Source organism: Ambystoma mexicanum, chromosome 1q (assembly GCF_040938575.1).
Source record: "Ambystoma mexicanum isolate Mex_15411 chromosome 1q, UKY_AmexF1_1, whole genome shotgun sequence".
NCBI classification, from domain to species: Eukaryota; Metazoa; Chordata; class Amphibia; order Caudata; family Ambystomatidae; genus Ambystoma; species Ambystoma mexicanum.
Genome location: NC_090922.1, coordinates 521,860,944 through 521,876,685, shown reverse-complemented (window position 1 = coordinate 521,876,685; position 15,742 = coordinate 521,860,944). Strand labels below are relative to the sequence as shown.

The following is a 15,742-nucleotide window of genomic DNA, read 5'->3' as shown; positions in this document are numbered from 1 at the left end:
GCACCCCGCGAGAAGAACTCGTAGTTTGCCAGTCCGGTAACTACGGTACGGCAAGCTTACTGGTACCGTAGTTACCGGACAGGCAAACTTGCAATGAGGTCCATTGTCTTTTGTAGCGAGGTACTTGAAATAGTAAGGGCATGTTTTGAACACAATTTGGGGGCGGTGGACTCCATGGCTACAGTTTGGGAAGCCTTCAAGATGTATCTCAGGGGCAGATGTATGACGTTGGAGTTTGGAGTGTTGAAAAATATAAGGAGGGGCTTGCGCTCCATAGAGACAGATTTGAAAGACTTGGAGACTGCACTGGGTAATGTCGGCATCCTGGCTCTTATTAAGGAGGACTTGGATAGGTTAATTTTCGAAGTGGAGCGTTTCAAGCATTTTATGAATGGGTATATGGTGCTAGGGGGCTAGCAGAGAAGGATGTGATGAGTGAATACCGTCGAGGGGCATCCCTGGTGAAATTGATTCAAGCTGCCGTAACAGGGTTAGCAGCCCCATTCACAGTCAAGGATATCCTGTTGGCTATTAAGTCGCTGCCCACTTCCAAGGCACCGGGTACTGATAGCATTACAGCATAAATTTATAGAGAGTACGGAATAAATGTGGCAGGCATATGCTGGCTATGTCACAGGAGGCACTGGGTGTGGGGACAATTCCTCCTTCTCTACATGAGGCGGTTATCACCTTGATCTTGAAACCAGGAAATGTCCCCCATGATTGTGCATCATATGAACCTATTTCCTTACTCAATCTGGATACGAAAATATTTGCGAAAAATCCTAGCTGACAGGTTGCTCCCCCACATGATAACGCTTATCCATAATGATCAGTCACGGTTTATACATGGGAGGTCTACTGAACTGAATCTAAGGCAGCTTTTTATTATCTTGTCACAAATTGACCCGGAGGTGCAGGCGGGAGCGGCTTTCTTAGACGCTGAGAAGACTTTTGACTCTGTGGGGTGGGATTACTTGTTCTCAGTCTTGCAGTTGGTTGGGGTCCTGAGTATTAACAAGGGGTGAGTGTCCGCATAAGTCTCTTCAGTGAAAGATCAGTGGCGTTCCCATTAGGGCGTGGAACTAGACAAGGGTGCCCACTGTTGCCTCTACATTTTGCAATCTCTGTTCAGCCGCTGGCAGTGCAACTCCGAAAAAACAACTTAAGAGGAGGCTCACGATACGGGCTGGCCGTGAACTAGTGTCTTTATATGCAGACGATATAGTCCTGTACCTTTAAAACCTAGCAATTAACCTACTTACGCTGACAGAAGTTATGGAATCGTTCAGGGAGCTGTTGGGCCTTCGTATGAACTGGAAAAAATCAGTCTTGTTCCCATTGAATGAGAATACCAGGGAAGAATACCAGAGAACCTTGGACCGTGCACTTCTATAGATGGGTGCAGAGTTTGGTTCGCTACTTGGGGATAAAGGCTAGCAGGATGGGGATACCTTGCTTGCCGAAAATCATTTAGACTAACTCAGAGAACTGCGAGCGAAGATTTATAGGTGGTGCTGTCTGCCAATGTCCATACTGGGACGACTTGCGATAGCCATAACAGTGGTTGTACCTAAAATGTTATACTTTTTTTTTTTTTTAAATGTGCCTGTGTATCCAGGAACATCGTTCTTCACGAAGCTGCAGAGTCTACTTATCTGGCTGATGTGTGTAAAGACTGGAGGGGGTCGTCTGTACTCTTGCTCTCTAAATGGCGGAGGAGAGGCACAGAGGACCCCTGCCAAGTTTCTCTCTTGTTGGAAACAATGGACAAGCAATCAAGGCCTAGCTTCTCTGGAGGTGATGCGGGCTGGTTCTTAAGTACAATGTAGTCCCCAAGCACCCACAAAGTAATGTCCACACACTTTGTTAGTGAAAACACAGCTCTTTATATAAATAAGGTTCACGTTATATACACAATCACAATAACACACTTGGTGCTCAGACAATTCTAAAATGGTAAATATATACAGTTCTAGGTGGTACTACTCTTACTCTGATTCCATTCAAATGCGACCACGGCTGACAGCCCCAAATAGCATACGAATCAACACAGTAAAACGATATCAACCATAGACTTTGGGGGAAAACAAGTTGGTTAGACAATTGGCAGAATACTGGCCCCGATACCTAGACACAGTTCTGTATGAGGATCCCCCCACCTGGTCAACATTTAAATGAAGATGCACTACAAGCCCAGTCCATATATTGTCTATTAGAGTCTTATCTCCTTCTATAAAAGTTCTACTGCCCCAAAGTACCTGGTTTTGTAGAGTTCTTTGGTGAGTCGTCGACAGGCCCTTCTTGAGCGCACCCGCTTTAAGGCAGGAGCCGCAGGTCATCAAGATTTGGTGAAGAAAGGGGTGAAAGTTATGGTTGAGGAAGCAGTTTCGGTCTTCGTGGTACTCGTTGACCAAAGCTTGTGAATGTCCTGTGAAGAAGAGGGGTGCGGTGCACCTCGACAACGAGTGTTTGTTGCCACAAAAAGTAAATGAAGAACTTTGGCCCAGCAAGGGTGTCTGGTCGTCGATGTCTGTTATCTGCGAACGGACATGACCACGGCTGGCTTCCGTAGCTTTGTCTGTGTCTCTGAGGTCTTCGGGTGGCGGGAAACCCACCAGCAGATTCTCCTCAGTCGTCGGTGGCGTTGACCTTCCCCGGCAGGACAAAAGCAGTCGACGAGGGTGAACAAGGGAGTCCTTGGATCAAATGTTCTTAGGCAAAGGGAGCACTGCGGCACCGGTCGGCGACAACGGTCGTCGACAGTGGACAGGTGTCCGGTGCTTCTCTTCGTTCTCCTCGTCGGTCCCTTTCTATGGTCGGCAGCTTTTTGTAGGTCTGTCTACCAGGGATCTTTGACAAAGGTCAGCTAGAGCACTATGGTCCCTCGTAGCTCTGGAAGAGATCTCCTAGCCAGGTCCTCTCTTGGATCAGTTCCTTGAAGCACAGCAGCTTTCAGATTAGCGAAGGACAGCAGCAGCAGTTCTTCTTCTTCCAGTGGGCTTCAAAGTTGAGCATCAGTTTCAACTTCAGCTTCTGAACGATTTCTAGCAGTGAGAGGCTCCCAGATATACTGTTGATCTCCCATTCACTCTGCTGGGTCACACTCAGGAAACCCATCACTCAGAAGGGCATTCAGGCTCTCAGGCAGCCAAACAGGCGCACAATGCATTCAGGCCATTCTTCTCCATCCAGACACTCACAACACAGAATGTGGATCCGGACAAGCATCCTGCCATTCAGCACTACACACTGCATTCATACCAGTTTCGGAGAGGGCTGCCTCAGGCATTGGGCCTCATTACAAGGTTGGAGGTCAGGGGTTACCGGCACTGGTAAGGATGCCGGTGCCGGTAACCCCTTACCTCCGTATCCCGAGGTCCCTTAGCGGGTCCCACTAAGGCCGGCTGGTTTTACCAGCCGCCCTTAGCAGGAGCCGCTAAGGGACCATGGAGTTTATAACGGGCCTGCTATTTGCGGGCCCGTTATTAGTTCCTTCCCCATTCCCATTGAGCACTATGGGGGTTTGAATGGGAATGGGGAATGGTTTTCAGAATGGGGACTTACCGGGTCCTCCAAGGTTGGAATGACCCGATAAGTCCCTATTCCGACAACCCGGACCCGGAAAGCGGTAAGGGGGTACCTTTAGCACCATGGCTACCTCTAACCTCGTAATGAGGCCCATTGTGTCAAACACCAGATAGTAGATACCCATAAAACAGAATGTGTAATCGTCACACACTCCATTCACCCAGGTAGCACCCCATGGGCGTGCCCACAACATACAGTCATTGGGAAGGCTCCAGCCAGTCTGGCCTGGACTTCCCCACAACACCATATATGGAACTCCCCCCCCCCCAACAGCCAGTCAGGGGGAAGGGACAGAGTCTGGGCTTCCTAGGATTCGGGAAAAGTAAGGTAACAGGCGATAGAAAGCAAGAGGCCATCTTGGTTCCTGTCAGGAATCCACTGATTCCAATGACAGGGCCTGGGCATCCCAAAATGCCACCAGCCCATACCCTGCTCTGTGTGTCACACACAGGTGCCCAAAAACATACACTAAGGGCACAGGGTTGTTCCGCCACCCATGGGCGCTAAAAGGGGTCTCCCAAGGGTCTGTACACCAAACCAAAATGAGGAAGAGCTGCACAGCCAGGAGTGCCACATGGACTCCTGGCCAGAAAACAATACAGAACACATACGAAAAAGGACTACAGGACAAGGACAGGGAGGCCCTGTCCCTCCAATGTATTTCCATCATCACAAAGTGGCACCCCAAGGACTCGTGGATTAAGTATGCAGATGGGGGACGGGGTGCCTCCAATATGGAAATGTATTTCTTAGTGGCACAGCTTCACTTTATTAAGTACTGGATGCCGGAGCGCTGGCGCACATCCGCACGTGCGGTTGGAGAAGCATTTGATCTGCCCATATTTGCTACAGAGCATGCTGGTGTCTCTAGTAGCACACAACAAATGCAAATTCGACCCAGTATGGATGCGAGCTGTAGCGCTTTTGAAGGTACAGCTCCTCTACGCCTCGTCATTCAAGATATGGAATATTGAGACCCTGCGCTCGTCCTGTGACGAACGCTTTAGCTATTAAATGGAAAAACATAGGGATACACTACATGTCGGACATGTTCTCGGAGGGTGTGTTTGGCAGCTCTGCACAATTTGCGGAGAGGATGGGAAAGGACTAGGTTCCAATATTATCGCATTAGATCAGCGTTTAGGGCATGGTGCCCCTCCTTCCTGGGGGAGCCAACGACGGTTCCATTGTTGCAATATCTCGTTAATTCAGCTAATGTGAGACCTGATGTATTGAATATTTATCGGTTGTTAATGGAAGGAACGGCCAGGGCACTGCTGAGTTGCCTGGTAAAATGGGAAGCCGATGCAGGGGCTGCATTTTCAGATAAGCATTGGGCAATCATGTGTGAATGTACGCAGTTGAGGTCTACCAGCACTAGGCTTAAACTGATACAGTTCAAGATGCTACATAGGGCATACATGACACTAGCGCATCTTGGGTTGTTTGCTCCCACTAATGACAATAGATGCCCCCTGTGCCGGGAGTGTTGGCTGGCATAATCCACATGTTGTGGTCATGCCCTCACATATCTGAATACTGAAAGGGGTTGACCAAGGTGTTTACGGAGATGTTGGGATAAGAGGTCCCATGTGAACAATTTTGTTGTATGTTTGGCTGGTTATCAGTCCTACCGAAGGGATATCGCAAATTGCTAGCTACTAGTGTGATACTGGTGCAGCTCTGTCTCCTGACCAGGTGGACTGGCTCTACTTCGCCTATGCCAAAAATGGGGCTAATGGAGATGCCGTGGTTCTGCAATATGGACCACAAATACAGTGCATTTTTGACCGGGGCAAACATACCACGTGACATTTGGACACCTTTTGTAGTATATCTAAACGCACAAAGGCAGGATGTGCTGGACCTGCAACGTGGTATGGCATCCGGAATGAATGCTCTGGGTGTTTGTTAAACATGTATGGGCCCTGGTCAATGGGGAAGGGGGTATGTTTGGCCGTGGCCATATGTATTGCTGAAAGCCCTACTGTAGTATTGGGAATAATGAAGTATCACCTGCTGGGTTGAAATTGAGAGGTATCTGGTTTTTTCATGTGTTACAACAATGATGTGTACCTGTTTGAGATGTGAAATGTATAAATAAAGTTATTAAAAACCAATTTCTTTTGCGAGTCAGTCTGTTTGTCCATTCACTGTAGGACCTCCGCCCCCGGCCCTCCCGTAGCGTTCTCACACTTGCGTGGGGAATAAATTGATCATGTGCAACCCTGAAAATCGAAATGCGTATTGATACGTTTGAGTGCCACGATTTTTCCGAAGATGTTCAGTCTAGTACATTTGCGTTCATATGCCAGATCACAGTACCAAATTCCAGCAAGGAAGACTCATGCCTTCATGTGGCTGAGGTTGATAAACTTGCCTGTGTATACATGCTTTTGGGATAATAACATCCGGGGCCAGATTATCAAAGCTTTGTTCTTGTGCAATTTAGTGAAGCAAATACATTTAGCACCAATTTAACTGCTTTGGTAAGTGGGAATGGAGCAAACAGGAGTAGCACCAATTTGTATTATCTAAAAAGGTGTTCACTAGAGCAAAAATATAAGCACTGTTCTATTTACTATGTTTGAGCAGTGACTTGAAACATAATGTAGTAGACAGAATAGATATTACAGAACATATTCAGATTTATTTTTGTTAGATTGAGGTTTAGTTGTGTATAAAATAACTACATTACAAGCAATGGAATCTATTGCAAATGGTAAATTGACGCGGATGAGTTTATGGGCTTTCCAGAGTGCTTATGAAGGCAGGGATTTGGGCTTTGAGGATAAGTCTAGGGCTGGGCTGATTGCTGCCCTGGTGGACTACCTGACTGATTGTGAAGCTCTTGAAGGGGGCGTGGGGTGTAACCAATGAGGGCCATACCCCTGAAGGTGTTGTTGAATCTGATTCTGGGAACACCACCATTCCTGCTACCTCTGTTCCGACCCCCAGCAATGTTTCTTCAGGGGATACCTCGGAACTTGAATTATTAAGGATGAAATTGGCATTTGAATATAATAAGTTGGAAATAGAAGATGAGCTTAATAAAGAGGAGTTGGTCCAGCAAGTGGAACTCAAGAATAGGGAAATTGAACTCAAAGACAAGGACACTGAATGTCAGCGAATCCAGCTAGAGAAAGCTAGAATGGAAACCTCAGCGAAACCCGTTGAGAGTGTCAGGTCTCCAGCCACCAAGTTTATGAAAGATTTGGTTGGTGTGTATGTGGAGTGTTCTGATATCCTCCAATAGATTAAAGCATTTGAGATGGCTTGTGGAATCCATTATGTTGATAAAAGAGATTGGGCTAAGTGTTTGTTTAGACTGGATATGACTGTATTCTGAAACTGAGTGTGGAAGAAAGGGGTCAGTATTGGTGCATGAGGTCTGCTTTGATTGCCAAGTTTGGCAAGACACTTACCCATTACCTTAAAAGGTTCAGGGAATTTTATAAAAGAGAAAATGTGTCTTGGGTTGACCGGGTGAGTGCTGTGCAAATGAACATGATGGGGTGGATTGATGGTTACAAAGTGAAAACGTTTGTTGAATTGTCTCACCTTTTGTTTTTTGAGCATTTTTCAGAAGCCTGTTCACCGGAGCTGCGCCACTATGTTGCTGACAAACATTTTAGATCCCTTTCAGCTTTTCTTTCTTTCCCCCAGAAGCTCACTGTCTCCAGAGCTCTGGTCCTCTCTAGGCTGGACTATTGCAAAAGCCTCTTTCTAAATCTTCTTTCCTTTACTCTTTGACCTTTACAACTTATCCAGAACAGGACTGCGATACTTGTCCTTAGCCTCAAGCCCAGGGATTGTATCTCTCCAGCTCCGAAATCTCTTCACTGGCTCCCTGTGGTTTCAAAGATCAGGTTCAAGACCCTCTGCATCATCCACAAGGCTGTTTTAGGCCTGGGACCACTCTATCTCCAGCGTTCTCTTCCAAAACATCTTCCTTCGCAAGCTCTCCGCTCATCCACATACAACTCTCTGAGGGTCAGGCGCTTCTCCGAGCAGAGTGTTGGGGGCAGATCTATCTCTACGGCTGGGGCCTCCCTCTGGAACAGCCTCCCTGCCTCTCTCAAACTTGAGCAGAACCACCTCCGGTTCCAGAAGCAACTCCCAACACCATCCTTTTCGCTTCTGCTTTCTCTCTTCCCCTCCCCTGCTGATGCACCCGACTGCTCTGTGCGCTGGTCACCTGGTCACCCTCTGAATGCAGGCCCAGGCTCCTGCATGTTCAGTTTCCCTTGCACTCCCTACGGGTTCCCTATCACATAAGGGTATGTATCTGCAACCCTACAGTCCCTTCTCTTTGCACTTATGAGCCACCTGCTGGCAGCACTTGTGAGTTAACTGCACTTTCCCCTTCCCCTCCCCCTGGCACTTCTCCTCTTCCCTCTTCCCTGCACTTGCACAATCTGAATGACACAAGGCCTAGTAAGATCCTTATTATGTCCTCCCTTTGTTTCCCTTTCCTTGTCTTGTCGCACATAGCAACACTTGTGTACAGGCGCGTTATAAAAGCCATATAATATCATATCATATACCTGCCTTGATGATGGAGACCATGAAGCCAGGATCATTCTCCTCTGCAGAACATGCATGTATAAAGTTTTTTTTTTAAAATGCCATTTTGGGTTATTTTGTGAGTTGTGTACTTTCCAGGTTTTCACAAAACAGGGCATTATTGTAGTTCATGAAAGTCAAATATTCAAACATAATTGTACTTTGCTCTATGAGAAGACTGGGAAACATGAAGTTGCAGATTGGCTCCAATCCAAGCTCAACATCATAAACAACAGGTGTGACCCCGGGTAACTCATTTAATCTTTTGGTGCCTGACCTGTCAAAATTGACATTTTCTATAAAAAAAAGATCAAGTTAAAAGCCCCGTAGAGTGATTTAGTTCTCAGGGTATGGGCTTCATTATGTCATGGTTTAACTAGCTGTAGTGGTGCTTCATATATAATAATAGTTGCCTTGATATATTTCATGCAACGCAGCCATGTGTTTCTTCGCTGACTAATGACAGTAACGCTTGTAAACCTTAGCTCTCTTCTAATCTGTCTATATTACCATGCGTGCACCTTTCGGGTAGCTGCTAATTTTATCCAGTATCTCTTCTATGCAATGATATGTGTACCTTTCCCATTGATTCCAATCTGTCTACATGCTTGAGCACTTTTACATTCTCCTAATATGAGTCCTCTGTTTATGCTGGAGTATGTTTACCTTCTTCATACGGCTACTAATCTGTGTCCTGCATCTAAAACGACACTTCCTTGTGGCTGTATTTTATTTTGTGTGTTAGGTGGCGCTAAGGCACTACCTATAAGGCCAAACAATTTCACTGTAGTACAGCAAGAAGGAATATGGGAGGTGAGGAGGGACAGACAACCCCTGTGTGTTGTCTGGTTATTTTCCCACCCATTGACTGCCCCTGGCCATGCTAATCCCTTTGGCCATTCCCAACCAGTACAACCCCATCCAGACCACAACACATCCTTCCAAGATTATGTGGTTTAAATGCAGCCCCAAGGACAAAAGGAACTTGTGTGTTCCTAACTGGGGCCTAATAATGCAGAAATACTTTCCTGTAATTTGAAAGTACACTGTTGACTAGCAGACCGGAAAGCCAGCATGGAAATTTCAACCCTGCCAAATACACCAACAGTGTTGTCAGAAACAGGAAGATTAAAATTAAGTTCACCATGTATGTGAATGACAAGGCTGAAAAGAAATGAGATTGATCTTCCATTACAGGATATTGAGACACTGAAAAGCATTTTTCAAAATCACCATAGAAATGAAAACATGTTGCAGTTTGGGTAGAAATAAACTGTTTACAGTGGAAACTTGTTGGTCTGAACCCTTCAAATGTATGTTATAACGTGAAGTTGGACATTAATGGCCTGATACAAGATATTAAAGCAGGCCTCATGAGTAAAGGAATGGCAAAATTCAAACAGACCAGTTTTCTGTCCATATAGAAAAACTGTGTTTAGCCCAAAAGACATTTTCTCATGAGATATGTAGGCCCATGCACTGCACACCTCCCCCTACTGTTATCTGAATATCAGGGAATGTCCATGAAGCTCACAGAGCCAAGAAAAGGGATGTAGCATGTGCCAAACTAAGGGTTTATGAGGTGAACAGATGGCCACTGTGAAGCCAAATTACCCTGTTAGTGGAAGTCAACTCTTAAAAATACATGGAATTGAAATTCAACTCCTGGTGAAGTCCAGGATCTAACTGAAAAGTTACAGGAAACTGCCACATGAGACTACCACATGAGTGAGGGGGCAGAGTTATACGCTCTGCTCAAGGAAGATAAGGACAGATGGATATTAGTCCTGGGGGAAAGAAATGATAAGTGCTTTATGGCAGGCATGGGCCAACGAAGGCCAGAGGCCAGGCCTACATACAAACAGGCCAACATAAGCTCATCTGCCTGTAACGTAAGCCCTCTGCGCCGCCGGTATAACCGTAATAGGTCAGTGTGAAGCACTGCTATTTTGTTAATCTGTGCAGGTTTTATCTTGCACGTTTTTTATTTGTTGAGCATTTCAATATGGGAATTGTAGAAAAAGCAGATTTAAATTGCGTACTGTTAATGTAGAATGTTCACAGTAGTTGAGACTCATTGATACATTTACATATTCAGGCTTCGATTATTTGAACATCTCAGGGACCTGGGGGTTTGTTGGGGGACTCGATTCTGGGGACTCTTCTTTGGTTGTCTGCCAAGTAGTGTCTTTCTTTCCTTTTTGGTTTTTCAACATACTCTTTTGTAGAATTGGTGTTGTCCTCATGCCTTTTCACTATGGGAGCTCAGCCGTGCAAGCTCTGAAGAATGATAAGGGTTTTTTTCTCTCTCCGGGCACTTAATAAAATATGCACGTTAGGGCTTTTGAGAACAGATGAGGAAGAGCTCCTGATGTCCGATGGGAAAGGAGCTATTAAGGCTGCCCCGATTAATGCCAGGTCAGCAGTGGCTCGTAGCACAGAACTCCATGAGTCCATGGAGGACCAACAGAAGGGTACATTGGTCTGTATTTAACCTAGTAAAAATCATTGCTTGATTCTGGTCAGGGCACCAATATCTAAACTAAGAAACCCCAGATGGGAACACCTTGGATACAGCGAGAACCTCTGTGCATGGCTTTAAAGGGACACATTATTTGTCAGCACTCACTTTTGGGATATGAGCTCCCAAGACATCACAAACAAATGTGCAGTTCCTACTTAGCTTAATAATGGATGCAGGACCTGAAACCTGTTGCTCTGCTGCTGCAGTGGCTGAAGCCTGTAGCAGGACGTCCTATGGCCCCAAGCCTTCGATAGAGGGGAAGGGTTAGCTCTCTATGTTGGCTTGCATGGAGTCGCAAGGTGCACTTCGAAAAGAATTTCCAGTGACCAACAATAAATAGAAACAGACACATAGTGACCAAAAATATTGAATAGACTGGTTGCATCAAACACTAATTGCAATGAGGCTAGTGGTGCCCAAAGCAGTTTAGTGGAATGCCATTGGGTCAGTCTTGTAAGTTAGCAAGTGGGTCCACGTTTGGTTTGGGGGTTGGACAGGAGGAGGAGGAGGAGGAGGAGGAGAAGGACAAAGGTGTAGAAGTTTGCAGTCATAGAACTTGCCTGCTAGTGGTGGCAGTCATCTTGTAAGCCGAGTGCAAGCAGGGTGAGCAAGACTAAGAGTTATTTTACTTGGACAACCACTCTTTACCTGGACACCCAAAAGGCTTGTTGTGCTCTGCCTTATAAATAATTGGTTTCCAGATCACATGGGGTTTGAGCCACCAGCCCGCAATGGTGGATGCACTTTCTGGGACCTTTGGTTGTGTGAGCACAACTGTTTAAGTATGTGTCCCCCACTGTCCCATCATATTGCTACTATACCAAAGTGCTCAAAGCACTCTACATATTCCAGGGCCCAGAGCTTTCAATGCCCAGTGGGTTATTTTGTACCATATAACCACGAGCTTGCGAGCAGTGAGTGGGTTGGTTATCTCAATTTCATATTTTGTTCTTGCTTACTCTATCATCCAGTGTACTGAGGATCTCTCTTTTTCTATAGGTTCTGCTGGTTTGTTTGTGATGGATAAGGGTTTGCTACAGAGCTATGGTCATTGCTTGGCACCATGCCCCTGTCTCATATGGCTGGCTCCTCTGTGATCCACCTTCTGCTATCTCTGTGTCCACGGGTCTGCATGCTTTATTTGTTAATTTGCCATTGTCGCTTGGGAGTTGTTTGAGTTTGTACTCTTGCGTGGTAGCCATCATAGATGCTAGAAGTTTGAGCACAAATATTCATTGTGTAGGATGGAGGTTTTTCTCTGTTGAACGATTGTTTGCTTGGTGTACTGTCTGCTGACTTTGGCCTTAATCTACAGTTATGTAATTGCTGTGAGATTTCCAATGTTATATTGCTTTAACTCAATTTTTCCCATGGCATTCATTCTCACAGGTGCAGAATGTCGTACCAGGAGGATTCAAAAATCCCCCTCCAGGATGAAATGCCCATGTCCTACCAGAACACTGAAAATGGTTGTCAGGGAGAAACAATTGTCCTGCAGCCCCAAAGAAAAGGAAACAACCAACCAGAGGCACTCAACAGCTGGAGCACGAATCTCTTTGACTGCCTAGATGACATAGAAGTGTGTAAGTCATATTGGAAGTCATATTAGAAATTATATACAATGTGTTGTGCATTAAAGAATTTCAGAACATGCCAGCTGCTCCCAGTTCAACGACATTTCCGATGTCATCTTTGATGTCATGGGTGGTAGTCCTTGGAGTGCACAGGGTGGCGCGGGTTATGGTTGCTTAGCTTAACATAACTGGTGAATTTCTGGGGGTTTTCGGTTTTACTTGTAACCATAATATAGATAGATTGTTATTAGTCCAAAGTTACTATAATGCCCCTTTAACAAAATTTTTGTACTGACTTTGATAGGTTTTGTTTACACAAACGGAACCATAACGTTCCCTTAAGAACGTTTTTTCACTGAATTTGATAGATTTTTACTAGCATTACTTAACCATAACGTCCCTTTAACAACGTTTTTTCAATTAATTTGATATGTTTTTAGTAACGCAACTTACCCTTAATGTTTTTAACAATGTTTTTTCACTGAATTTCATAGGTTTTTACCAGGATACCCTTAGTTTGTAAAGATGTACCGTACAACATACTGAACCCGCTGGCACCATGTTACTGCGCTCAGCAGTCGTTGACTATGCGTCTGGTCGCAAACATTGGGTGGCATCCAACCTGTTGAGGAAGGCAGTGGTTCTCTTACATAGTGGTACCATTCAGCAAACACAAGGAACATATACGAACAGCACTAAGTACGGGAATTGCAAGGGAAAATAGAGTAGGTCTAAGAACTGTGTACTTATGAAACAAACAGACCAAAGGCATAGGGAGTACACCATAACGGAATGCACCAACAAGAGAAGTGACGTCTGCCTTCAACAATCTTACCGCACTGCTGCTTTACATAGGAACGAAGAACAAAAGGCCAGAGTAAAGACTGAATTGCACTAAGACCAGAACGTCACTACAACGTAGTAAGCACACTAAAGTTTGTCTGCTAATTGCACAGTTGGTGCAGTGTACTATAGTAGATAAGCATGATGTTTCTTTTTTAACGGAGCAATGGCAAGCACCTTAGAATGGCTGGATGAGAATTTCCCTGACTGATGAGTCACGATAGTAACCCCATTGGTACGCATCACATTCTGAAACGTAAAATATTTAATTTGGATTGTTTCATGTACACCTAACAGATTTCTGTTTCTTTATGACAACATATTAGAAAGGAAAGCAATGCAGCATAACTGGCACCCCTTCCACAACAGCCTACGGGCACAGAAAAGGATAGAAACTTTGCAAATAGCAAACTGGACAGCATGGAAGCCAAAATGGAAGAATTGCTGAACAATTTTGCCGCATTAAAAGATTCAGTACAAGGACATATTATGGACAAAATGAAATACCACTGGCCAACCTGCAAGTGTAACCCTTAACCATTTCACAGGTCACCATCCCCTCAAATTCTGTGTGATGAGAGACGTTATGAAGAGACCTCAATCACTTCCTCCCCTCACGACCAACTTGTACAAATCCCCAATTCCCCAGCATATATATCCACTTCTGCTACCCCTTCCCTTACCTAATACTATCTATGAATGTGTGGAAATAAAGGTTGATATGTAAATTGTTGCTGAGTGTATATGTGGCTTTGCTTTTGTTTTAAAAATGCCGTTATGACTTATCGGCGCACAGTACTTTTGGGAATGACCACAATTAACAAAACGGGAGGTGTCCTACGGACACCGAACCTGCCCGGCCTATCCGCAATCACAATGGAGGCATCCGTATGACCCCAGTACAAACCGCATGTCTGCATCTTATAAACCACCTATAATTAGTTGTGGCAGTGGCCGTTTGTCTGTTGCACAACTACGCGCATGTAACACTACCCCTGTCCAGCATATGCGAAGAAACTTCTGACGGACTTTAAGTATTTCGACTTCTGACTGACTTTAAATAGTTTGAGGCTGCCACCCACGTCCTGCAGGTAGCTATACACTGCAGGTAGCTATACACATAAACATCCCACCTCCTGTACCCTACAAACACCCAGCTTGTCCCAAAATGGATGGCCCACGTGTGTCGCACTATTAATCAGTCCACAGATCCCAACGGTGTCCGTAGGACACCTATGCACATGCGCACAAAGTTTTCCACCCAAAACACATCCTGCGGACAGCTGTCCCAATCAAGAACATTCGTGACGTCACCATGAGACCGCACCCACGCTGTGCGTGCGCCCTTATTTGGCAGACACGATCCGGACCTTTGGACAGCGCTAAAGTACAGTGTTCTGCAATGTATGGAGTGTACTTGTGAAAGTGCACACTTACAAACATCCCGCAATGTGCTATTGCACATGTATGTATTTGTTTGAACAATTTAGGCCTCTTTTCTGCTTGCAAGGGCTCCACAGCAGCCCTACAAAAGGCCACACCCCAAAGCTGCTCCACATTCTGTTTGTAGCCTTTCAGAACAGAGTAGCGGGCCACATTGCTTTGAGCTTTAATTGATTTCAGACCAATTCTGCTCTGCTACATTACCTTTGCAACTAATGGGAACCATGTCAGCCCGGCTCACTGCACACAGTAATGTAAAAAAGTATTAACGCCCCTTCCTTTGAACCACACCCTCAGTACCGATAATCCCCACAGTCCCATTCCCATGGCCAGTATGCTGAAAATGGTATGATGTGGCACGTGCGCTTCCCCAAGTACCACGAGGGCTGCACCCCAGTAAAGCAGGAGCAGTCCTTCTTTCCCTTTCCACTATCTTCTTTACAGCATGCCCTCATTGGGTACTGTTAAATAGTCACACATGCATCCACCAATCACATTAAAGACCTCTCCATGTAACATTATCAGTTCTGTACGACACTCTTCTGCGTAGACACCACACTCAGAAACATTATTGCACAATCCCTTAGCCTTCACAGTCCCATTTCCATGCCCACCATCCTCAAAAGCTCCAGATGTGGCTTTCATGCTGTGTGCTGGCGTGGAGGAACAAATGTCAACCAGGGTAGAGAATTTCGTCTTTAGTGGTGGCCCTGAAAGGAGCCTTTTTTGTGTTTTTTGTAAGTGCTTCTAGAGAAACACCTTCTTTTCGTTTTTTATATATAAGAACAAACGTGAACAAGCCACGTAACCCAAATGCATGCCGCCATAGTGCATGACTACAACATGATTCGTAGCAAAACTGGCCACTTCTCTGCAAAAGTCAAGCACAACGCCGAAACTGCAGACATCGACAGTGCACCACAATGCCTCCACTCCTTACAAACCGAAATCGCCATGAAAGTCTCTTTCCTGGGCACAGCTGTGCAGATCTAGCACAAAGGCATCACCCAAAATCAACACTGTGCGTCCCTCCATGTCAGCTGGCCTCACTACTCAGAGTAATGAAAAACAGTTTTACCGCTCCTTCCTGTGAACCACACCCTCAGTAACCGATTGGATAATACCCACAGTCCCATTCCCATTGGCCAGCATGATGAGAAGATCAGATTGTGGCAGGTGCGCTTCCCTAAGTACCACGAAG

General features: G+C 45.4%; 1 protein-coding gene across 2 annotated transcripts in view; it reads left to right on the top strand.

Annotated features, from left to right (window-relative positions):
• The window catches only part of LOC138530615 (cornifelin-like), a 134,552-nt gene that overhangs the window by 21,181 nt on the left and 97,629 nt on the right, over positions 1 to 15,742 (top strand). For both annotated transcript variants that reach the window (XR_011284852.1, XM_069640924.1), the window contains exon 2: positions 12,071 to 12,264. Coding sequence is in view for 1 of the 2 variants with exons in the window: in XM_069640924.1 (XP_069497025.1) it covers positions 12,078 to 12,264 (187 nt within the window). In the remaining variant the exon portion in view is untranslated. The remainder of the gene's footprint in view (positions 1 to 12,070; positions 12,265 to 15,742) is intronic.